At 35.1% G+C, this 26,355-nt stretch overlaps 1 protein-coding gene and 1 long non-coding RNA gene across 2 annotated transcripts in view; both read left to right on the top strand.

The window, feature by feature from the left end:
• The window catches only part of LOC127987694 (uncharacterized), a 2,462,016-nt gene that overhangs the window by 960,741 nt on the left and 1,474,920 nt on the right, over positions 1–26,355 (top strand). The window contains exon 91 of the mRNA XM_052590053.1: positions 2,820–2,996. Coding sequence (XP_052446013.1) covers positions 2,820–2,996 — 177 coding nt within the window. The remainder of the gene's footprint in view (positions 1–2,819; positions 2,997–26,355) is intronic.
• Positions 22,301–25,409, top strand: LOC127987790 (uncharacterized). The gene is made up of 6 exons (XR_008161395.1): positions 22,301–23,021; positions 23,660–23,794; positions 23,918–24,054; positions 24,296–24,384; positions 24,471–25,047; positions 25,257–25,409. It is a non-coding gene; the product is annotated as an uncharacterized LOC127987790 (long non-coding RNA).

Raw genomic sequence — 26,355 nt, forward strand, 5'->3', positions numbered from 1 at the left:
AAGGCATGTGCAGAAGAGGTTACAATTTGCCAAAGAACACATCAACTGGCCTAAAGAGAAATGGAGGAACATTTTGTGGACTGATGAGAGTAAAATTGTTCTTTTTGGGTCCAAGGGCCACAGGCAGTTTGTGAGACGACCCCCAAACTCTGAATTCAAGCCACAGTACACAGTGAAGACAGTGAAGCATGGAGGTGCAAGCATCATGTAATGGGCATGTTTCTCCTACTATGGTGTTGGGCCTATTTATCACATACCAGGGATCATGGATCAGTTTGCATATGTTAAAATACTTGAAGAGGTCATGTTGCCCTATGCTGAAGAGGACATGCCCTTGAAATGGTTGTTTCAACAAGACAATGACCCAAAACACACTAGTAAACGGGCAAAGTCTTGGTTCCAAACCAACAAAATTAATGTTATGGAGTGGCCAGCCCAATCTCCAGACCTTAATCCAATTGAGAACTTGTGGGGTGATATCAAAAATGCTGTTTCTGAAGCAAAACCAAGAAATGTGAATGAATTGTGGAATGTTGTTAAAGAATCATGGAGTGGAATAACAGCTGAGAGGTGCCACAAGTTGGTTGACTCCATGCCACACAGATGTCAAGCAGTTTTAAAAAACTGTGGTCATACAACTAAATATTAGTTTAGTGATTCACAGGATTGCTAAATCCCAGAAAAAAAAAATGTTTGTACAAAATAGTTTTGAGTTTGTACAGTCAAAGGTAGACACTGCTATTTTTTTGAACACACCCCTTTCAACTAATTGCCCAATTGCACAGCCTTAAGAGCGTGCATATCATGAATGCTGGGTCTTGTTTGTTTTCTGACAATCTACTGAACCTACTGGTAACTTGTTTGCCACGTAGCAATAAAAAATATACTAAAAACCTTGATTATTCTGGTTAGTCACATTGTACTGCTATTATTTTGAACAATACTGTACATGCATGCATTTCACATATTATTATAGCCCAGTTTGTGCTGATTACAGTGATATTAGACTTTATCCATTTAGATATTTATAAGAAACTGAAAAAAGCACAAATATCAGGGCATGACAAAACTTCTCCAGGCCCCAAAAATACCCTTAGACTCCAGAGGGTTAATCTAAATTAATCTAGATTAATTCCAAGATTACAGTGAGATAAATCTAGATAATAAAAAAAATCATCTATGCCTACCACCAATAAAAAGACTTTGATTCTTGAACTCATTCTTGTTAAGTACGGCCGCAGTTGTCACCGGTAAAAACTTTTACCCTGCAAGCGCCAATCCGAAAGCCAGAAACACGGCAGTGTGAAAAAGGCTAATCGTGCAGAACCTGTGCAAGCACGGCTCTTAATGGTATATTTGTTTGTTGTTGTCTCATACTTTTAGATATGCTGTTGTTCATAAATGCTACTACTTCTGTTAGCTTGTAATATAAAGGTTTGTTCTGATGAAAGCTTTAATACAGCTCAGCAACCACACGTGTGTCCATGTGGAATGCTTCTCATTGCTATGTGGAAATAAGTGTTTAAATAGAACAGTTTGTTGGAGCTGAAAGAGAGAGAGAAAGTAATGCAGAGCTTGTGCAGAGTGACGCAAGGAACAGTATTAAGAGCCGCTGCTATAGAACATTGATTCTGAAACTTGTGAATCCATTAGAATCTTTAAAAGATAGAATCGCGATTTATATATGAACAGATTCTTACGTGCACCCCAAGATTTATCTTCCTCATCTCTAAAGCAGCACAGCATGGCCTCGCCCCCTTCATCACATGTTCCCGGGGGCGGGGTTTATCTGGGTTTGTGATGTAACGGACTTGGGAAAAAGCTTGTTGTTGTCCAGGGATAGGCAACATTGGTCCCTGAGTGCCGCTGTCCTGAGTTTAGCTCTAACCCTAATCAAACACACCTGAACAAAATCATCAGGTCTTCAGGATTCAGACAAGTGAGGCTTTTTTTCAGGGTTGGAGCTAAACTCTGCAGGACTTCGGCACTCCAGGACTGCCGTTGCCTAGCCCTGTTATAGTCCCTTGAATTGAACTTTCAGTGCTGCAACTTTGCAGATATTGTTTATGCTCAAACAGCAACATTGCACACTAGCTTATGTTAAAAAAGTGAACTCACAATCAACCACCCCTTTAAAGTAAAAAGGGTCAAATACAAATACAATTGTTTATAGTAAACTTAAAAATGTGCTATTATTATTTAAACCTTAGTTATTATTTTTTTCATTTCTAAACTTAAAATCAGCAAGCTTTTATTTTGGCGGGTTGCCAGTAAGTCTATGTGCTTCCGGGTTTAGTCTAAAGAGCGTCAGTGAATAAAATGTCACAGTTTTGCATTGTGATTTGAAAACGTTAACCGGTAGCCTAGATTTGTGCTTTTAGTTTGTATACAGTACAGTCTGTCATCTAAAATAGTAATTGTGCATTAACAGCTGTCAAACATGTCGGTCCACAAACACGCGCTCTGAACTCATTTACTGTGCATTTCTTAAGTTCACGCATGCGCACCCGCAGAACACTTATGTGCACCATTGCACACTAGCTTTTGTTATATTCAATCAGTTTATTATTCTTATTATTTATTATACAATTAACAAAAAACTACTGTGTATCATTTCTCTTTTGTTGATTATGATTGCTTCAGTTGTCCTCATTTGGATAAAAGTGTCTGATATATGACTAAATGTCAATGTATGGTTTTGGAAATGTTAAATTTTTTACCTTTTTTATTATTGCAGTGTATGGTGTTAACACATGATGAATTACTCACACATGAACATAATGTGTCTGATTCATTGTGTTTTCTCTTTCTGTCTTCAGTCTGCGTGAATGCACTATTACAGAGAAACAGTGTCTCATCCTGACTTCAGCTCTGAAATCAAACCCATCACACCTGAGAGAACTGAACCTGAGCGGGAATGAACTACTAGGAGTCTCTGGAGTGAAACACCTCAGTGATCTACTGATGAACACACAATTCAAGCTGGAGAAACTAGAGTTAGTATCATTATACTCTACAGCAGTTACAGTCAGATTAAAGATTAATGTTCACTTTCAGGAAAAGGAAAGGAAAGGATGTGACGTGTGGCCAAATATAGTGTCCCATACTCTTTTAACACACACACACACACACCAGTGGCATCTGAGGAACAGTTGGGGTTCAGTTCTTGCTCGAGGGTCTCATCTCAGTCGTGGTATTGAAGGTAAAAGAGAGCACTGGATATTCACTCTCTCCACCTACAATCCCTGCTGGACCTGAGACTCGAACCCACAACCTTCAGCTTACAAGCCTGACTCTCTCACCATTAGACCACGACTGACCAATAAAACAAAACCAAAAGAAAAGATTAACAAAGTAGATTCAGATATAGGATCAACTATAGAACTACTTAAAGTCATATTAAAATAAGTTAATATAATAAGTTTATTATTGGTTTATTATAATATAATAATAAAATCATATAATAAGGTTTTTGGTGTTTTAATAAGGTGTTTTAATTATTGCACTGTCGGGTGTTAACACATGATGAATTACTCACTCATGAACATAACGTGTCTGATTCATTGTGTTTTCTCTTTCTGTCTTCAGTCTGTGTGATTGCAGTATTACAGAGAAACAGTGTCTCATCCTGACTTCAGCTCTGAAATCAAACCCATCACACCTGAGAGAACTGAACCTGAGCGGGAATCAAATAATAAACACAGGAGTGAATCACTTATGTGACGTACTGAAGGATTCACGCTGTAAACTGGAGAGATTGAGGTCAGTAACATTCACAGACAAGAATCAAAATGATGAAAATCACTTTGTTTAACTCTTAAGTGCTGTTCAAGGTCTTTTGAGACCCCAAATGATGTTTGCTGAAATAAAAATTAAAATGTTCCCTTTATCTAAATGACATGAGACTTTGTACGGTTGTCAACACTTGGTGCTATTCTTTATATATAAAATTATATTCTTTTTATATAAAAACCTACTTAAAAATATATTTTTTATTAATACATTTTATACATTTACAAAATATCATAAATCCTTCAAAAAACTACATGAATGTAGAGTAAAAACATTAATAAATGACACATTTTGTAACAAAATGTCGTTTTGTTGGCTGTGTTCTCTGGAGAGCCCAAACAGCACGAGTGTCCTCCCCAAACGAACAGCACATAAGAGTTGAACAAAACACTTTATACTCAATATCTCATGATGAATGTGTTCACATTATATTTGTGAAAGATTCTTCATCTTAATGATTTGTTTGTAAGATGATCTCTCTTCCTCTGTTTGTCTCTTTCTAGTCTTTATAACTGTGGCATTACAGATGTTTCTTCTTTAACTCAGTCTTTGACAAACACAAAAGCTCTGCAGTTTCTAAAACAGCTTGATCTGAGACACAATATGATTGGAGACTCAAAGCAGAAGCTCATTGATGTGCTAAGAGACTCAAACTGTGAACTGAGGTGAGTAAACTTCACTTTGTGATATTAAAGAGATTCATTTACCTCTGATATGTGAACAAATATATACTTTCAGATATTAGTTAAAAGAGTTGATCAAATGATCTTCAAGCTTTATTTCAAAGGGTTTGTGTCAGAATTAAATGTAAAGTTGATAAAAATGTTGAACACAAAGGAGGAAAGAGAAGAAAAGCAGACTGTCACAGCTTTCTACAGCAACAGCAGCTTTATTAATGAGATCAGTAATAGTGAATCATTAGAGTTTGAAATAGATTTGTTCAGATTGTAGGAAAACGCTGGTAAAATCAGAGCAGATTCAGCTTCATCTCACAGTCGTCCAGCATCACATGATCAATGTCTCTGTCTCTTGTGTGTTTTTACTTTGACAAGCAACACGTAACATTACTTTACACTTACTTTCTGTAAGAGATAATGTACCTCCAGCCGCTTGTTATCACAGAATAAACCCGACAGGGTGATCAGGACTTGTGTCCTCCTGAAGAGACTTATTCTGTGATCACATCCGGCTGCATCTGCATTATCACACTTATTATATGCTTTCTTGACACACAAGTGAAGAATTAGACACAATTTAGATTCAGCTAAACACTTCTGCTCAGTTAGCAACAACTTTGATTACAGGATTTTAATGTAACTTTTTACTTTGATTGAAATATAGTAACTTATTAGTACTTTATTCCACCGAACTCTGATGATCTTCTCTTCTATTCAATCTTAGAGTATAGAAGGAGTCAAATCACCAGAAGCTGCTAAATGCTGTATCTCATAAAGTGAAGTGATCCTGAGAGGAGCAGTAAACATCAGCTGAAGATCCACAGAAGAGCTTCACTACTGTGTCTATGAGGAGAAATAAATGTGTGATAAATGTGTAAATGTGATCCATACAGGTGAAGAGACTCAGACTTTACAATCAAATAATGCAGCATGTGTGTTAGAAACATGATATTGAATGATTAATATTGCTTTAGTATTCAAGCAGATGATCATTGTGTTTAATGTAAAGCTGGAACAGAGGAGGAAGAAGCTCAGATGAGTCTGTCTGGCTCTTCAGTTTAATAATATTTCTATTAAACTCATTCATAATGATTCAAATGTTTAAATGTGATTGTCAAGTGCAGCTCTTAAATGTGTCAAAAGATATAAAGTAAATCTACAATGTTTGAAACTTATCTCATGTTTTATACACATTGTTATTCTATTTTACTTTATATTTAGTTGTGTGTGTGTTGTTAATGTACAGATATCCAGTATATAGTCTTTGTTCTGTGAATGGAGACTCTCCTTCATCAAATCAACTAAACATTTTCACAAGTTAACAGCATTTGTGTCTTTCACTCTCCTCTAAATACTCAAACACATTTAGTAATTTTAACACTTTTATATTTTCATGTAATAAAATGCCACATACAGTTAAAAACAAGTGAAAAGTTTACTTGTCTGTTTTAAGTATTATTAAACTGTTTTAAATATAGGCTAACTTGTAGACAAAGCATAAATAGCTATTTTTTTTAATTTAGTTTATTTTTATTTTTCTCAGTTAATATATTTCTAAAGGTGCTGTACTTTCTTAATTGCGCCGCATGAGTAGTTGTTGGTCAGAGATGTTTTGGAGCAGAAGATCTGCAGGATTCTGGAGGTTCATCATGTGGAAAGTTGATAGTTAGGTAAAGTGTTTCTGTCGTTCTCTAACATTCAGATCTGTAAAGTAAGGTGGAAAGGACACAGCTCTGATACAGAGTCATTCTAGTGTTGGACCTCCGCATATTGTTCAGTGTTATAAAGCTGTTTCTGCTCTTGCTAATGCGTCTCTTGATGTCATTGTCTGTCCTCCATCATGTCTAATGATGAAGCCCAGGTCTACAAACTCCTCATTTCTACAGAGGTCTGCTCCTGTACTTTAATTGCTGAGGGGTTTGAGGTGTTCAGGGTTATCATCTCTGTTTTCTGCTTGTTGATCTTGGAGTCTAGATGTCTGAGTCCAGATGTTTTCTCTGGTGAGGGTGTAAGAACAACAGCTAATCATCAGTGAAGTCAAGATCTCTGGATAATGCTCGACTTAAACAGACAAACACTTAATGAGTCAACTGTCATCTTTCCTCACAACGGAGAGCTCAGACTCAGATGTTAATAAAATAATCTTATAATATTCATACACCAGACAGTTGAGTATCTAGAGTACAGTATGCACAGTGTGTAGTGTGTCATTCAGGATTTCACTTGGATCGAAATTAAATCCAAGCAATGACCATTTAGTTTTATTAATGAATCTAAATGAAACTGTCAAATGGTCAGCAAATGAACTTAATGAACTTTGATGCTTGAGCAGCAAATCAGGATATTAGTATGTTTTTTTTTTTCAGATAGTGAGCAGGACAAACAACTATGACTGGGACTGTCATACAGGCCCGTCCCGACAAGGCAGGCAAACCAAGCAATTGCTTGGGGCCCCGAGCTGGCCTGGGGCCCCAAGACAACTACTGGTTAAGAATAAAATGCAACGACACTGTTTGAGCGCCTCTTTGATTGTCAATGCAGTAACGTGCAATGACACTGTTATCGGGATCCCCCTCAAGGGGGCCCCTCTCAGTAGTCGCGAACAGCAGCCAGCCAACACGTGATCTCTGCTACCGGCAAAATACAAAACCTCCTCGGCAGTCATGAAGCGGAATTATGCTTCAGGAAGCCAGAAGAGAAAGGAAGAGGAGGATAAGAAGAAAAAAAACAAGATAGTGGTTAGTGATAAATTACACTGGATATAATAGCTCTACCTTGTCAGTCTTGTACAAATGGTGTAATTTTGCAGCAGGTAGGCTAGCAAAAATATGTTTATGTTAGCTACCTACCTGACTACAAATGCTGTTTGTAACGAACAGTTAGTGCAATTTTTTTTTCGAAAGGAAGGAATATGGTTACTGTAACGTTTTTTTAACGAGATAAGGAAGACGCAGAACAGAAATCGCGTACTGCAAGGAGTCAGCAGTGTTTTGATTTGAGGGAGCGGGCAAATGTAAAGAGAATGTCGTGGCGTGTGTCGATTTTGAATGAATGAATTAAAAATAGGTCATTGCACTTACATCAAATCACGATATGTACTAATATCTGTAAATATTAAGCCGGAACAGTCTATTTAAATATTAATCCTGCATGTTCTGCTCGTCTCTATTAACGACTTCCTTTACACTGAAGCGCACGTGACGCTCGCGGTAATTTCAGCATCTGCTGTCTTACTAAAGACGTGAACACATGAACAACATCTCCAGAACTGCTCTGACAGTCACTTCATGAGCATTTGACCGTTTGATTTGAATAAATGGTACGTCAACCCGTCAAAATAAAAGTCCTGTTTTAGACAAGTATTTGCCAGAGATGTATTACTATTATTCAGCAGAACATAGCCTACTGCTTAAAAAAAATCTAACATTTTTTTAAGGTTTAATCACACAAAATTTCTTCCATGTTTTACTTTTAATAGTAAATCCCCTTTGTTTACCAAAAAGTTAAGTTTGCTTAATTTTCAATAATTTAAATATAAATTAAATTAATGTTTTGTGTTTAATGTTTAATGTGCATCTCAGAAAATGCTTTATTTAAAACCCCAACTGAATGGCACTTAAATGCACTTAATTCATCTGTCAACTTTATTGTCATTGTTCACAGTACAATATATAATTATAGCTGATATCCTGCACAGCCCAGAGTTTAAATTGATAAGTGTGTGCTGTCATATTATTGCAAATCACTATTGAATTCCCACCAAACTATTTTTTCAAGCAGTATTTGCACTGTAAACCTTTTTTATTTATATAAAGTGCGGGTGAACTTAAACTGTATGGCTATGCTGTGGTTCCTGTAGGCTTTGCGTGCATGCAGGGGTCGGGGGGCCTCTATGTCCATTTTGCTTGGGGCCCCCAAATTCCTTCAAACGGCCCTGCTGTCATACACACACTGTAAAACCCGACAAGTTCACTTAACTCAAAAAATTGTTGAAACAGATTACATCGAAAATGTCAAATTAACTTAATATTTTTTAGTTCAATAAAATATATATTTTTAAGTGTCTGTTAACATACACTGTAAACCCTAATAAGTTCACAGAACTCTTAAAGAGCCAGTAAGATGAAAATTCTAAGCTTCCTATCACTGTTTATAAATCCTGTACAACAGGTTTAAATCCATCCAAGGTTAAAAAACATTGTCATTTTGTCAAAATATAATTTTAAAATTACTTAAATTCTCAGAGAGCCCCAAACGGTTCACGCGAAGCTGTTCAAAAGATTCAGTTTCCTTAAACCCCACCTTTCGGTAGCATACTGTGTTCTGATTGGTCAACTAACATAGTCAGGTTTGATTGGTTGTTCCGCACACAACTTCACGGTAAACAATGCGTTCTTTCTATAGATATCTCTCTCATGTCTCTTCGTTGAGTATTCACGGAGTTACACTTCATTTTAATGACGTGTTTGTAAATGAAGATCAGCTCAGACTTTTTTCGGGGTTATCAGGGGAAAATGACTCATAATGCGTATCCGCGTTAATCGACTCCAGAGAGTTTTAACATATAACTGTTAGTGCTAGCGCGACATACTGATAAGACGCTTGGGAGAAAACCAACACATAACTTCATAATCATACTTCACGTTGTGATTCGGAGATGCTTGTTGGTCTAAATAAAGTTGGTAATGAACCCTCTTTTATGGCCAAACGCTTTGAAAATCCCGCCTTGAACTCACCGAGATTAGAAAAGCAGTCATCAGTGAAATGCCATTGGTTCTTCTGATCTTCATTCTTTGGCAGTGAAAATAAAACAAACTTGCCTTTACAATTAAAAACACACTGTCTCCTTGACATGATGCTATCACACCAGCCAGAGTGTCTGTGTGGGGGGTGGGGCAGGTCAGAGTTTCGTTTCTCCCAAGACGGTAGGCGGAGATTATTATGCAAAGTGTTCCTAGTGACGTACATAGAGATGGGCAAAATATTTGAAATCTATAACGACTCGTTTCAGCGATTCAGAGTCGACTCCTTACTTTAGAAGCCAATAACTTTATAAATCGTGTACTTTTTGGTTTAATTACTTTGCAAATTGTTTACACTGATGGACAGCTACATCATACACTGTAATACAGGTAATTTTTGATTACCCATCTGTGTGGCTCTTTAAGTAAAAAAATTACATGACATTAAAAATTTAATTTCCAGTTGCCTTAAATTATCTCAGTTATCTTATAAATATTTATTTCTCAACTTATAATTAGAGGGTACTTCACTCAAAATTTGCTCTATTTTTCAACTCATATAATGTGGGAAATTCCCTCAAATATAGTCTATTGTTGTCCATCCTAAACCTAACCACAGGCTCTACTCTTCACCACAACGGTAACACTACAAAAACAACATAATAGAAACCTTTGTAAGTTCTGACATAACACAACATTTAAGTACTAACTTAAGTCCCTCTATGTTAATCTTGTGTAAAAACACACAAAATAACACTATTTTCAAAATTTCTACATTTATTTTCCTTGTTTTCTGATGCAAAGCATGCTGGGAACTTGAAAACGCAATAATTTTAAGTTCACCTTACTACAACAATTTTGAGTTTACAGAACTTATTTAAATTAAGTCCAATTGTTACGTCCAAGGACGTACACTCAAAAAAATGAAATGTTGGGTTTAATTAAAACTATTATGTCAACAGGTTCCACACAATTGTTTAAGTAATCTCAACAAACAATAATTTAGTTCATTTTACAAAAGAAGTTTAAGTAAACGTAACTTAACAAACCTTAGTAGAGTCAACAAACAACAATTGAGTTAATTGTACATGAAAATTGTAATTTATGATAGCAAGTTTTTTATAATAATACCACTTCAGAAACACCAACCCCTTTAATTAGGATTTAATAAGTCCATAACACTGAATCAATAAATAAGAGTGCAGCTACTCAATACAACTCAATATATAAACCATCTCTTAATTACAGCTCATCAAACAGATCACAAACATGTTTGAAACGCAATGTTGCATTTCCAACCATTTGTTTGTATGTTTTGTTCTTAAAGAAATCAGAACAAGTTAATCAAACATCATTTTTTTTTATTACTCACGTACCTATCTAATGGTGCTACACTTCTGCAAGAGGGTGACAGAACAACAATTACCCATAATACACTGCAAAATCCTCAGCCAATGAGATTCAAGTCTGTAAAGATTTTATTAATCTGTTACTTTAAAGCAACAATGTTATGTTGGCTGAACAAATAATTTTTAAGTAAAGCTGACAATACACACTTTTTTGTTGAATGAACTAAACTAAATTAAGTTCACATTGTTAAATTAATTTTTTTAAGTAATCACAACATGAACGGATTAAGTAAAATTGGCAAAAGTGAAAGTACATTTTTTGAGTGTATGTTTTGTTTTCTCCCAGTTTCTCTCTCATTTACTTTCCCTAAGCAGGAGGTAAGGGCTGCCACCTGAATCCACTAATTGACGACCTGATGGAATTGTGGGAGGAGAGGAAACCATGAGGTTTTAAGCGGCACCATGTCACAGCACAAGCTGTGTGTGTGTGGAGGCTGCATCATGAGGACTCTGTTCTCGACCCAGACAGCTTTGGTGTTTGCTGGAGTTATTTTGGTTAATTCCTCTATAGTGTTATTGTGTTAAACACTTTTGTGCTAACTGGAGCCTGTGACAAGGAATCTGGTTTGTTTTGAGAGTTATTATCTTGTTTGTCTGTATTTGTTATCTGTTAAACTTATATTGTTAATTTAAGTGGGAAGGTTAGTAGAGAGGTGGGTGCCATTTTGTTTGTTATGTTTTCTCCTGTTTATGCTAGTAAGGGAGTTAGTTTATTCGTATTGTATTTTTGTTTCTTTTCTTTGTTAGTTTGGTTAGTTTCTACCTAATAGTTAGAGGGATTTTTGTTTATTATGTTGGCCTTGCCCCCTCTCGAAGTCTTGACATCCTCCCATACCTGTTAAATAAAGAATTTTGCTTTTGATATGAGTTCATGGTTGGCTTTTGTTAGAGCTCTGGGTTTGGGAATCGAACCTTGCTGCCTCCACACATCACCTTTTCTTATTCTGTTACGGGGTCCTATAGCCCTAGATTAACCGGGAACGTAACACCAATGAACTTTAATTATTATTTGAGTGCAATTAACTAATTTCATTTGATTAATTTCACTGTTCGGTTTTACAGTATAACTATTCTGTCCTAGATGCGTGTTCCATCTACGCAACATTGACAGATAGCTAACAGGAGTCAGAAAAGGGCAGACGCAGTAGTAAAGTTGAAAGTTTTACTGTTTTGTTCATTCCTCTTCTTTCTCTTTTTTGTAAAACTGAAATATACAAAGATTACAAATGTCTTGTTACAAAATATTCTCAAAATAAACACAAATGAATTTCTGCTGTTTACAAATATTCTCTGAGCACATATTAAAGGCTATAATCAGTTCTCTTAGTGTAATTATACACAAATTGCCATCACTGTTGAATAGTTCGTTTTTAAACTCAAACTAATGAATTACAAATATTTATATACACATTCATGCAAAAACTGCAAAAAAGATAAACTTACAGGCAAAGCCTTTCTGAGGCACAAAAACGTGAAGAAAACAGAGAGATGACTTGTTGGCCCACCACACAGAAAGAAACTGGAACACAGTGGCTATTTCCTGGTTAACCTCTAACCCAAGAGTCACATGACCTAAACCAACCACTAAGAAAATGGTTTACAATAATCAATTTCTTTGTTATAACATCAAACTGCCACAAGATGGTGCTAGTAAATAAAAAACAAATGTATGTCATGACAATAACATTATAATGAGGACACTATTATAATAAAAAGCTGTGAATGTTTAGAGTTTAGTTGTCGTGTTTCTGCTCGTTGTTGTGTTGAAGAACGCTTCCACAAAAGGAGTTCATTCAGAGACACACAGACACATTCACTTCTGCGTTCAGTGGATTCTGTGCAGATAGATATAAGTCCAGTGTTTGAATTGAGGGGGGCTGAGGGTGTCCAGGACCCCCCCCCCCATAAGGCCCAAAAAATGACTTTGGGGGGGCTGGTTTTTCATTAAAACTAAAATAGAAACAATATTTGACATAGCCCTATTTATTTATTTTTATCAAAGTATTGCGCTGCCGCTCCCATAAAAAGCTCCTTCAAATTAGATGTGCGTCTGAAAATACGCTCAAGTGCGCCACACGCTGTTTTCTGAAGGAATTTACAGACTGCGGGAGCGACGTCGCTGTGTGATTGGCTGAGAGAGTGATCCTTCCTCATTATTTTACCTCACGATGACGGTAAGATAATATTTCTTTGTTTTATGATTGTTTAGTACACCTAATTTACTGCTACTGAATAAGTGTTTATCCTAGAATCGGACAGTCACTTTTATTATAATCTTGGTCTGTCAATAGTTGTTGTTTTTTATCTTATGATGCTAGCTCACTATCGGATTGTTAGTTGTAATTAGCCATCTAACGTAATTCTGAGAAAAATGCTAGCGTTGCATCAATTCTAAATTAAACAAATAATTTTAAATCTATAGCCATAACTGCTCATAAACAGTGTTAATTTAATTAAGGACATTATTACTGATAAAAATGTTAATCAGTTGAAGGCTTTTTTTTGGATCAAAGATGACAAAGCAGGGTTGCTAATTCTCACAAATTGTGCGTGAGACATACAGACAAACATGCAGATCAACCATTTTTGTAATGAATTGTATCCTATTTTCCGTTATTATGCATAGCCTAATAAAATTAGTGTAGTATTTAAGGTTAAATTGAGAAAAGGGTTTTAAATGCAATGCAAAGAGGCAAATTAAAGTCATTTTGTGGCATTTGTTTACCCACTCTAATAAATATACATCTATGTACCGTATCTATGCAACTGCTTACTTATTTTTAGGTTTTGCATTTGAATAAATATTTAGTTTAAAATTATAAATTTTAAAAAGATACTAGTATAAGCACACAAGTGAATATTAATGCAATAAAAATACTGAATTTAACCCAAGAAAAGTAGAGTAGGCCTATTCATGTGAATTGATAGTGAATCAAGAGATCGAAATTGATTAATGGTCATCAGCATCGTAATCGTATCAAATTCTTTCTATTTTTTCCAGGGCTTGAAAACGAAAAAAAAAAAAAAAAAATGGGTGAATGGGAGAATCGATATTTTAACGTTTCTGTTCTGTGTTCCTCTGATATTATTACCATTCCGAAACCGGTTCGGGAGGAAGAAATACCGGTTAATGACGTTAATTTTAAAACAATACTATTTGCCTATGATTTGCCTAATAATAATAATTTAATAATAATAATAAAGTATAGACTTTTCCTTATTCGAAAAAAAGGAAAAAATACAGATCTTAATAGAGATTTTGTCCAAATGTAAACTTGGCCTACTTAAAAAAAAAAAAAAAAAAAAAAAAGAAAATCTATCAACACTTTAAAAGTATTTTTAAGATATTTAAAAATGTTTGCTGCATTGTTAAAAAAAAAAAAAAAACACTTGTATAAGATTGCGTTTTGAGAGTAAAAAAAAAATAAAATAAAAAAAACCTTGGCCTAACTTTCCGAAATAATGAAGGCTAAAATGCCTGTAGTCTAAAGCAAAATGTTTAAAAACATTATAAAAACAGTTATTAGTTTCACTTCAAATCAAATCCTCTAAAGTTTAGGCTATATAAACCTCAATCCAAAAACAAATTAATGTAAGCTGAAGCTGACGCCTACCTCTCTCATTCAACACGAATCCAAATGTTTCCATGTTCCCGACGTATCTGAATGCTAAAATGTTATTTAATATAAAGAATATAGAATAATAGTAAATGTATAATAAGTAACGCTGTATATGCGTCCGACATTCGGACTCCAAATTTAATTCAGTAATTATTTTGAGGTTAATTTCAAATGAAAACTGTTCAGCTTCTGGGAAATTTGTGAAGCTCCTCTAGGCTATTTTAGTTCCCCTCACTCCACAACAAAATAATTGCAATTAACAGTATTTAGAAAAGAACAAGAATTAAAAATATAATAAGCTATAGCAATATTAACGACAAACCAAAACTAATTAATTTAGACTAAAACGAAACTGAAACAAACGTTGGGTTTCTCATTCGACACAAAATCAAAGTTTCTGTATTCGCCATGTATTTGAATAACAAATGATTATAAAAATAGCGTAATGTTTGTAAACATTTTGTGTCTGCATTATGTCTATTTCTGAATGAATTTTTTTTTTTTTCTCTAAAAAACTTATATACAAGTCTCTCTCTCTCTCTCGGCTATTATCTAATGTTTATGAATAAAAATATATGTGGAATTGTCTAATGGAGGATGGTTAATTTTTTTTTTTTTAATTTTTTTTACACATTGTATTAAAAAAAACCTTCTTTGGGTTTGTAAATATGTATGCAGATAAATCCCAAATGTTATTTTATTAATAAAGTGATTTTCAAATGTTATGTCTCTCTCTAGGCTATATATATATATATATATATATATATATATATATATATATATATATATATATATATATATATATATATATATATATATATATTATGAATGCAGGAAAACTTTTTTAAATATTGACTGTAATATTAACTGATTATTAATCCGTCAAAATCAGCTGATGTGAGTTTGCTGGACTCAGAAACCCGTAACTGTGACGAATCAGCAGAGCTTGTACGAGTTTTTGTCATCGTTAAATCTTTCTCAGACGTTTATGTCGAAATTGGTTAGCGCATCTATCTGTGCATGATGGTGTCCAATGCCTCCGGCGAGCGGAGCTTTTCAAAGTTGGGAATAATCAAAGGAGATCTGCGGTCCTCGGTTGGGCAGGAAAAGGCTAAGGCTGAGGCTTGAGTGTAGAGACCGCGCGGGATGGATTTTTCTGTCCCGCTCCCGCAAAAATATGTTATTTTCTCCCGCTCCCGCGCGCGAACGATCAAGTTTCGTCCCGCTACCGCCTGCAAAATACCGCGGGTAAAGTATTATTATTATTTTTTAAATGCATCGCATATTAGCCTATACTGCTTAAGAATGGCTTCTTTTCCTCAAGCATTAAACAAACAAAAAATCTTTTTTTCCTCAATAACAAAATAGACCAATTTTAAATATTTAGCAAAATAAATAAATCATTAAAAATAAACGGAATAAAGAAAAATTGTAGACTACGACTAATGTAGTCCGTGCAGGAATAGCATGTCGTTCATTGATGAGGGCTTCAAATTAATCCGTCTCTGAGCACTCATGCGACCCAATTACTGAAAGCCCTCTCCAATGGTGCGCTGGGAGCTGGAATGAACATGGCGTGTTACTTTGCTAAATCTCGGAAACTCTTGACATCGCCTTTTCCACCACTGGATCTCTCGCTATTTCGGAATGGAATTACACGTCGCTGTCCATGGTTTCATCAGCATCCTCCCATTCCGCAAAGTCTATTTTATTTTATTTTAGTCTATTATAAAGGTTTATCTGTTTTTAGTAATTTTATTTTGCTAGATATTTCCACTTTGCGGGAGTCCCGCAAATAACTTTATTTTGCCGCAACCCGCACACAATAATATCTTACCGCCCGCGTCCGCAGTCACCAATCAAATATTAGGCTTGTTTGAGATGAGCAAAATCTGTGCAGAACCGATCACCGGTGATCAGCGCGAGATGCATGCCGGTTAGAAAAGTGTCCGAGTTACGTCCGCCTTGCTCTGATGTCATGCTGACGTATGCCCAAATTCTCTCGCGAGCGCAAGGCGCACGTGTCAACCGACAATGAAAAAGCTGAAATGTTGGCTAAAGTGTTTGTCAGAGTTCATAGTGATGATAATGTATCAGAGGAAGCAAAAAGACTTAGAGAGCCAGCACGAGAGCTTCTGAACTCTTCCTTGCAGTAGATGAGACTAAGCTCTGTCTTCAGCTTACTCTCACTGAGCTCTGGATAGACCTTCAAAGTCCTGCTCAGTGCATCTTCAGGAAACACCATTGTGTCCTGTTCAAACCTGTCTGCTTGAAGCACAGTGACACTAACAAAGTGTTTGTGAAGGAGAACTGCTCCATGGTGTGTGAGAGTATGGTATCACAGACCTAGAGACTGAAGGAGGAAAACAAACATGATGTAGTGATCACAAAATCTCAATTTCAACTGAAACAATTAAACATGACCAGTTTTAAGTTATGAAGGGAGATCAGTTTCAGTGTTTGGATCCATCATTTGTCAGAAATTCATACACATGGACAAGACATTCTGAGTAAATAAGTCAAGTTTGATGAATTTCTGCTGCTCAGGGAGCTAACAGAGATGAAGGCTGTAATACTAATGTTGTCCACTAGAGGAAATCACACAACAAACTCTTTTAGATCACAATTTAAAGACTGTGGAAATGGTAAACACTTCAATTTTAGTAAAAATGCATAGAAATATTAATCTCCAAAATATATTATAATAATATTATATTACTATCTCAAAAATACATACTACCATTAATATTTTTTATATCCTAATGATATTGAAAAATGCCAACTATGAATGAATATATGCCCAGTTGAAGGAAAGTGAATATAAAATATTAATGTTTTTAATGTATTAAATGGAATAATATTTATAAAACGATTCTTATTTGAAAAGAGACATGGCCATTGTATAAATGTATATTTTACTAATCTTCATATCTATAAGAGGGAGCGATCAAAAATAAATACATAAAATATTTGCAACAAATGTAGGTGTATTGTTTGAGTTACCTTCTATGGGTAATTGTAAATGTCTTCTCATGTCTTTGATGACTTTACAATATGTTTTCTGAAATATTTCAGTAACCTTAAGATATAATCCTCCCATTAATCCCACACACATCTATCAAAGCGTGTCTACAGATACAAACAAGTTACATTTACCACTTTTTTTATCTTTTTTTATCAGCTGGAACTGCTGGATGCTCCTCTTAATGTGAACTGAATCTGTGTCCTTCTTCTGGAGTTTTATCCTCTTTTTTTCTTCATCTGAACACCTTGTGAAGGGTATTGTTGCCAAGATAAACCCGAGTTTTCTTTCATTTGGAGATATTTGCCTGCTTCCACATTGATCAGAAGCTGTCAGTCAAATGACAATCTGCTGACAGAGTCTGAACACAGCATTAGATGAACATTTCAGTAAACGAGCGTGTGCTACAATCACGAGTCACTCTATAAGATGAGATTACAGCACTTGACAAACGGACAGCGACTCTAAGCAGCTCTTAAAGCACAGATACTGAGATTGTGTTAAGTGCATTTCTGAGAAACACACGTGAATCAGTAACGAACGATCGTAAAATGACTCTCAGAAAACGCTCTTAAACTCTAAGATCAATCGCTGTCGAGAAACCCGGCCACTAATGAAGCATCTGATAGCAGGGTTATAATAAACGGGATTTAAGTCATAAGTTATCCCTTATTTTATTAATACAGCATAATGTTAATATTAGGACTTATACAGTGTTCGAATTTTGTCAAAGCTCTTCTCCCTAAGCCAAGACTGAATATACGGGTAAGCGTCAAACATCTTGAGAGGGGGGCCATTAATGTCAATGAAAAGTACTGCAGAGAGGCTCCTGACCTGAAGGCCATTCCTTGCATCTGTGGCAGTTGCATTGAGGACAGAGAAGCCTCTTTCACATTCAGAAGAACTTGCCAGGTATGTTTTGCTAGCAGTCAACCAGGGGCGTCGCTAGGCCCTTTTTAGGGGGGCTTCAGCCCCCCTAAACTTATGCCCAGCCCCCCTAAAAAATTATTTGATTAATTAATTAGGGATCGCTTCAGTCCCCTTTAAAAACTCATTTGAAACGGTGGCAAGCTGCATCAAGTTCCGGCTCCTCCCCTTATCTGAGTCTGCATGGATTCAGCGCGTTTTTCAATCCACAGTGGCGCCGAGCAGAGCGAACATCAGAGAGTACAAGGTGTGTGTGTGTGTGTGCGTGTGCGTGCGCGCGCGCGTGTGTGTGTGTGTGTGTGCGTGTGTGTGTTCTCGCATCCAATACCAATACGTCTTCGCTGCGTTCACCTTCAGCCTTTATCACAGTGTGACAGTTGTTTTTTCTTCCAACAAAAATGAAGCGATTAACACCCATGAAAACATACTTTAGAAAACGATCATGATTTATTTTAATTTACTTTTTAAAATTGAAAACATATTATTGTGTATTTCGGCATTACATTATGCAGCCATGCAAAATAAATTATTAACGACACACATCATTGTCTGAAAGCACTAAATGGCACAGAGAGAGAAACATCATGTGGAGAGATTTTGTTTTCTATTATTAAATATAATTTTGTATTAAGTAATAATTAATCATTAGTGTATCATGATACATATATTAGAGTAAGAGTAAAGGGATCTGTGATTTTTTTTTTTTTTTTTTTTTTAAGTAATTGAGTTATAGAAGTGGCAAATTGATAATGGTGTTATTTTTAATAAATTGAAATAAATATAGAACAGATTAAACATATTGCCAATAGACAATTACATTAATACTTGTTTTGTCTATATTCTTAATGAATATTAGCTGGTTAGTTAAATGATTTGAAATGAAATACATTTTCAGGGCCTGACTTGATGTATAACCAACCATATTGTTGATTATAAAGGCTAAAAAGCTAAAAATTTATAATAATAATAATAAAAAATAATAATTTATATTTCATTGTAGATGGATATACAACATTTTTTTGTCGTGCGGGAGTAGGTCTGCAAATGAGCAACAGTCAGGTGAGAATAGAACAGACAGCCTCACACACACACACACACACACAATACCACTGTGTCCCCAAGATTCATTGCAGTCATTAAACCCTTATGTTGTTTTAATATTCTGCCGATTTCCACGTACATTTCATAAGAAAAAGCAGTGGTATCATCAAAGGATAAACATGAATGTCCTAATACTGAATCAGTTAGTCTTTATTGTAAAAAAAATAAATAAATCTACATTCCCAATTCAAAATTTTCCAGTGACTGGTCACATCTAAAAAACTGTATTAGTTTTTTTTACAGTGTTGTTTATGGCTCAGTCAGTACTCCTACTCCCATATATGAAATACAGGGAATACAATGGAATAGTGGATTGCAATAACGTTAGTAGTATACAACCCTACCCTAATAGTCAAATAATATTTTTTAATCATACCCTTATTGGGGGCTGAGCCCCCCTAAAATGAAAATCTTAGAATCGCCCCTGCGTGCTGCTGTGGACTTTACAGTGTGTGTGTGTGTGTGTGTGTGTATGTGTGTGTGTGTGTGTGTGTGTGTGTGTTGAATGATTACCTTAACTCATACTGATAATACTTCTATTAATCTGATACTGATGATAAAACTACTGCTGGTAATCCACTGATTATTAATGGTGCATTTATTGCATTCTTTAACAGCTGACTTTAACATTTTTCAATATTTTATTCAGCAGTAATGATCCAAAATCACTTCATAAATGGCTATTTACAGTCCTGCATTACTAACAGTTTAATTCTTCAGTTTGTTTGTGCACCCACAAAAGTGTTTTTTTTTTTTTTATAGAAACGAAAATTATGGTGTATAAAATGTATTTTTATAATCATTTATAATTATATAAAAGGTTTTGGGTTTTGTTCACTCTTAGAATAGGACACACTGGACTGAATCAGACACTGTTCAAAACAGACAAACATCAACAGGTTTGTGTGAAAACTGTGAGGAAACGGAGCCAGTGTTACGTGTTTTATTGAAGAGGAGGAAATATGAGGAGGAAAGAAGAGAAATGATTCAAATGATAAAGACAGACATTTTCTTTTTCGGTTTTCTGAGGTGAGTAGTTCGTTATCTTCACGCAGTTGTAAAATCCTCTTTACACCTTTTGTTTCGAGCAAACTCTTTACATAGTAAACTGTAAGATGTGGAAATACTCTGATGTTATGAACGCGCTAAATAACATAGAAATGTGTTCAGATTGATAAGGACAAGTCACAATGTTTGATAAAGATGTGTTTCTATCAGCAAACAGTCAGAATAAAGTGAGCTGATCTGCTGCTGATCCTGAATGTCTTGTTTAATGAGTGTTTATAGTCTGAGACTCATCAATATTATCAGCTGATCAAAATCCTCTTTATTTCATGATAATAGATCCTGTTTTCACCTCATTCATTATACTGATGACTTCAGATCTGTTCATTGACACATTAAGATCATTTTATTGCTGTCAAGATCAGAAAACAACACGGTTATCAGTTATTGTGACATTACAAGATGAAACTATCACAACAGCATTTATTCATTAGTCTGTGATAAACCATGTTTCATATAAAACACAAAACTAAAACATTCAGTTCAACTCAATTCAGTGGTGCTTTATTTTTACCTTGCAAATTTGTTAAATTATAGAGTGAAGTTTTCCCTGGAAACCACAATTGAAAATTTGACATTTTTAAGTGTTAAAACGAGTAGTTCATATACATTTTAGTTTTATATTTGATATATTGTCAAAGTTGACTGTTTTTGCTCCATTTGGTTAATGAAAATGCTTCCAAACGCTTCTCTGAGCAACGCACAGCAGTGTTTCGTTACTGAAGGATTCGTGTTTGTGAATTTTGAATCATTTGAGTCAATGATTCAGTTCTCCATTTATAAAGACATGCCCTGTGTCTCAATGTTCATACTATCATCCTAAATAGTGTGTGAGATTAGAAGAAGTGTAGAGAAATATAATGTAGGAACCAGTTAAATGTCCTTGTTAGTTTTTATCATATTTAGTCAACCTTATCCTGTTTAGTTTTAGTCGACTGAAAGTCTCAACATTTTAGTCTAGTTTTAGTCAATGAAAACTTGACATTTTAGCAGTAAGATTATTATTAATTAACCGCACAGCAGTATTAAGTTTGGCAGCCATTTTTTAATTCAGTCTTAGTTTTACTCAAATGTACATTTTACTCATCATATTTAGTCAACCCTGTCCTGTTTTTGTTTAGTCAAGTTTAAGACAATGAAATGTATGAGCATTTTAGTCAGGTTGTATAATGGCTAAACCGATCAGAATTATTTTTGCTCTAAATTATAATCGTAATGTTTGTTGTTATTTGAGAAATGTACTTTTGTGTTTCAGGTATTGCTCTTTCACCAGTAAACACAAAGCAACAGAATGTGGACTCATACACATGGTTTATTTAATCTCATGTAATGTGCTGATTTATTAGACTTTTTATTATATAAAATAACACCAAAGACTTATGCACTCAGTCTGTCTATAATATGAAAACTACTGAAACAAAGAAAAATATGATAACAGTGAAATCCCTAATAGTTATTCCATTATTTACAAATTGCAGCGTTGCATTGTCAGTGACAGCATTTGAAGATTGATTTATACAAATAATTTCAGGTTTAAGAAGTGTTTCAACATTGCATCAACTACTGATGAACACATTGAGTTTTATTTGAATCATCACTCTGTTGATTTTTTAACCATGTATTATTGTGTATTTGGAAGGAGTTTGTCTTTCAAACACATTAAAACACACAAATTTACAAACTTTTGTCATCTGATCCTCTTTCACCAAATATATTTACTTGAAGTACCCCTGAGATTTAAAATATATATATTTTAATAATTATCACATTTCCATGTTCATGATTCTCTGATGTTGGTTATGGCCACATGACATGCAGGTAAACAAATGAAATGTTAAACTTTTTTAGTAAGATTTTATTTTGATTGGTTTTAGAATTATTTATTTTAATGTATCCTTTTTTATGATTTAATTAATTAGCTTTTTATTAAAGTCACAAACCCTAGTTTGGGAAACCTTGATGTAATGTTTAATGCACTTCATGTTAATAACAACAAATGGAATATATATATTTATTAGGCATGGGCAGGTATGAGATTTTGATGGTATGATAACCTTACGCAAACATATCACGGTTTCACAGTATTGTTGTTACAGCTCTGAAATGATTGAGAATCATGAGTCAGTTCGGGAGTTTGGAGCGAGTTCGCGGATCATTTGAGTCAGTTTGGGAGTTCAAAGCGGGTTCGCGAATCATTTGAGTCAGTTTGGGGATCGCGAATCATTTGAATCAGTTCGGGAGTTCGTAGCGGGATCGCGAATCATTTGAATCAGTTCGGGAGTTCGTAGCGGGATCGCGAATCATTTGAGTCAGTTCGGGAGTTCGAAGCGGCTTCGCGAATCATTTGAATCAGTTCGGGAGTTCGGAGCGGTTTCGTGAATCATTTGAGTCGGTTCGGGAGTTCAAAGCGTGTTCGCGAATCATTTGAGTCAGTTTGGAGATCGCGAATCATACACAGCAAAAATTGGAGTTTATTTCAACACCCAAAGAGTAATTTTAACACATTCAGAGTAAAATGGTGTTTGGTGTTGGAGTTATTTCACAGAGTTGATCATCAGTGTTAAACAAACTCCACAGAGACGTAATTAGACTCCGCCCACGCATTTCCAATCGTTGCTGGTGAAATCCATGAAGACGTTGCCATTATCCTCGTGTGGCTTTGAAAGGTAAGATAAATTTAATCATACTTTTACATTTATGATTGGTGCTTATTCAGTAGAGAATGTACAGCATAACTTGCTATGGAGCACTGTGCATAAACGTATATTAGGCTGTGTGTGTGCATTCGCTTCCACATTTCAAGTTCACGTACATCGTGGCAGCGGTTTACGCTCGAGCTTTTCGATTTAACAGCTTGGTCTCTAATAAATATGCTTTACCGAATTAATAAAACGAGCGATCTTTTACAAAGCCTCTTTATTGCCATCGTCGACGTGATTAGCTTCGTTAGCTAGCTAAGTTACTGTACGAACAGTACGAACAGCAGAAGTATGTGAAGCTGGACTGCATTTAAGAGAGGTTTAACTTTATGCAATTTCACATCAAAGGTTGTTTTTTTTTCTTACTCCTTTAAAATAACTAAGAATTTGATTAAAATCTGATAAATTCTGTTTATTGTGTTGTTGCCTCATTTCTGTATTTGCCTTTATCACATAATTTTCTGTAGAAGGGGATGTATTGATAAAATAAAAATTATTCATATTTACATTTTGCTTGCATCATAAAAAAAAAAGTTTTCGGATCAGACATTTGTTGTGAAGCAAGAAAGGGCTTCAACTTAAATAATTTTTTCTTCTTTTTTCAGTCATTGAGAAATTTTGCTTGCCACCTAATGCAAAAGTTACATACAAGGATGCAACAGGGACAGAAGTCGATGCAGAAATATTCAGCGACCTCATTGGACAAGGCAATGTGGTGCTGACTGTTTGCTCAAATGATGGTGAGCTTTATTGAATGTTTATGTTGTGTTATCAAGCAACTCTGGATAAATATGATAAATTGGCTATTTCTGATTCTTGTGCTGGTCATCACAATATTTGTAATATTTGAATACTTTATTTAGAATTTTCAGACTCTTTGTCTTCCATATCTGAGAAGTCTGACAAAAGCAACAGTTCAAGTGCATCGACTGTAATCTTTCATGAGGTCCCTAACAAGAGACAAAGAAAAGAGGACACATCTGCACTGTCTGCAAAACAGGTTAGAACAAAGCTTTTTATGTCCTTTTGTGTCCTAAAGGTTCTGTTCACCCAGAAATGAAAATTATCCAAAATATATAAAAAAAAAATTAACTCCTTTGAGTCGGTGTTAATTAATGAATCACCAAGGTCATTTTTTATTTAAATTTATTATTATTAACTTTTTATAAAAAAAAAAAAATAATAATAATTAGCTGCATGACCATTGTATAAATTAAGACCAGTTTGATATCTTCTCTTAGGCAACTCCCTACTTAAGCTATCAGAGAACAGTATGCTGTTTGCATAGTGATACTGTTCCCTCAAAGATCCATATTCCAAGAAAGGCTATGTAAGTCATCGTCTGCATGGCCCTTTCATGTTATAATTGCAATGTTATGATATTGATATCTGACATAGAAATGTGATTCTTTTAAGGAACACTTTTATGATGCTGCAAGCAACATAGGATACATTGCTTGGCATATGAAAACAGTCCACAGGAAGATGAGACGAGGATCTTTGCCACTAGACAGCCCTCATGATGTTTCTCCAGGAGGCCCAAAATGCCAAAAAGCTACTAATTTTGAAGGGCAACTTGATGGGAGTTCTTGCAGAGAGGCCATGTCTTTGCTCAGCCACACTACAGAGAATTCCCTAATATTCCAAAAGATGAGAGAGACCTTTCAGCATCGCCAAGAGCTTATTAAAGATCCAGGCTCTAGTGTTGATATCCTCTCCACATTCCCATGATTCATAGATACAAAAGGAATAACATGTTTTCACAAGAATTCAATTTGAGAACATTGTTTATAGTTTAATATCTTCTTAAAGGTTGGTCAAGACTTCACTCTCCTGTTTGACACTGAGACATCCTCCAGGCTGCTTCAGAAGAGGGACACATTCTTCAGGCCAAATGTCATGAAAGACACCAAGCAACTTACTTCAACAGCAGAGATGAGTCAGTTGTTGCTCTCAGCAGAATGTCCTGAAGGAAGTGACCTTCATGAGACAAGTAAGTCGTATTTGATTTGCTTGTTTTTACACATCTGCTATATTGGCAGTTACAATATATTTTGTTTTGATAACTTGCACTACATAAAATCTTTAAAAAGACTACATGAACCAGGTGAATGTTTAAAATGCTTTCTATTCTTCAACTTAAAATATTTAATTAGAAGGTTTAGAATTAATTAATTCATGTGTTGTTGTTTTTTTGTTTAGTTTTTTCTTCATGTGAATTTCGTCTCTAGTTTACGACCGGGAAATGGCATCCCTTCTTTAACTGATACATCTCCTTCCACCATCACCAGAAGGATTGAAGTCTCCAAAAACAGTCCATGTGATGCTGCTGAAAGACTTGTAATCTTTCTTAAGGTATTGACATTTTAATATTGTGTTTTGGTTTGCTCTAACATGGAGATTTAAAATCATTCATATGCATTCTCATATTGCACCAGCCGCTGAGTTTCTTTGAACAGTCACTTTTATACTGTTGTTTTTTCTAACTGGACATTATGTTTGTGTCTAATATTCAATGTTCATTTTTAACTTTAGTCATGCTGCAGTTTGGAGGAGCCCCTCAACAACATCCAGCATCAGCATCCCTACCTCCTTGCTGTTGGACGCCAGAAAAGCAAGACTGAGTGCTTCTACATCATCTTGGATAAGCATCTCATCCCATGCCAGGCAAACCGCTCCCTTGGAGCATTTGATGAACTTTTCAAGGCACATTTTGAGTTAAATTTGTCCTATGATGGTGCACTTCTGAACTTTTTTACACATTCCTGCAGACAACAGTGTATAACATTGATGAAAGTAAAATGAGTCTCCCAGGGTTGGAGATTTGAGAGTAGTATGATGTTGACAGAATGCTAATTTATTTGTCAAATAGAGCACCCAGACAGTCAACAGTTGATTTCATATTTAAGAGGTGAGAATTACAAATAAACAAGTCATTGGCAAATATTTTGTGTGCTGTTGTTTATTTAACACTATTTTGTATATCTTTGGAGACTGTACAGATTTAACCACCTAAAACATGCAACTCTGAACAGTGTTGTTTTTCTGTATCCCTTTTAATGTTATTTTAACACTTTTTTGGAGACAAATTGGTAACTCAGGGATTGTGTTAAATATTTAACTATTTTGAAAGTGTTATTTTAACTCCGGAGAGTGTGGAGCTATATAAACTCTGAAAAAGTGTTGAAATCAACTCTGTGAGAGTTAATTTAACACTGGACTTTTTGCTGTGTAGCTGTATATGGATAGGCATTTTTAACTAATTTAGTAGCTAGTTCTAATTACTTTTTCCACGCGTGTT

Source organism: Carassius gibelio, chromosome B22 (genome assembly GCF_023724105.1).
Source record: "Carassius gibelio isolate Cgi1373 ecotype wild population from Czech Republic chromosome B22, carGib1.2-hapl.c, whole genome shotgun sequence".
NCBI classification, from domain to species: Eukaryota; Metazoa; Chordata; class Actinopteri; order Cypriniformes; family Cyprinidae; genus Carassius; species Carassius gibelio.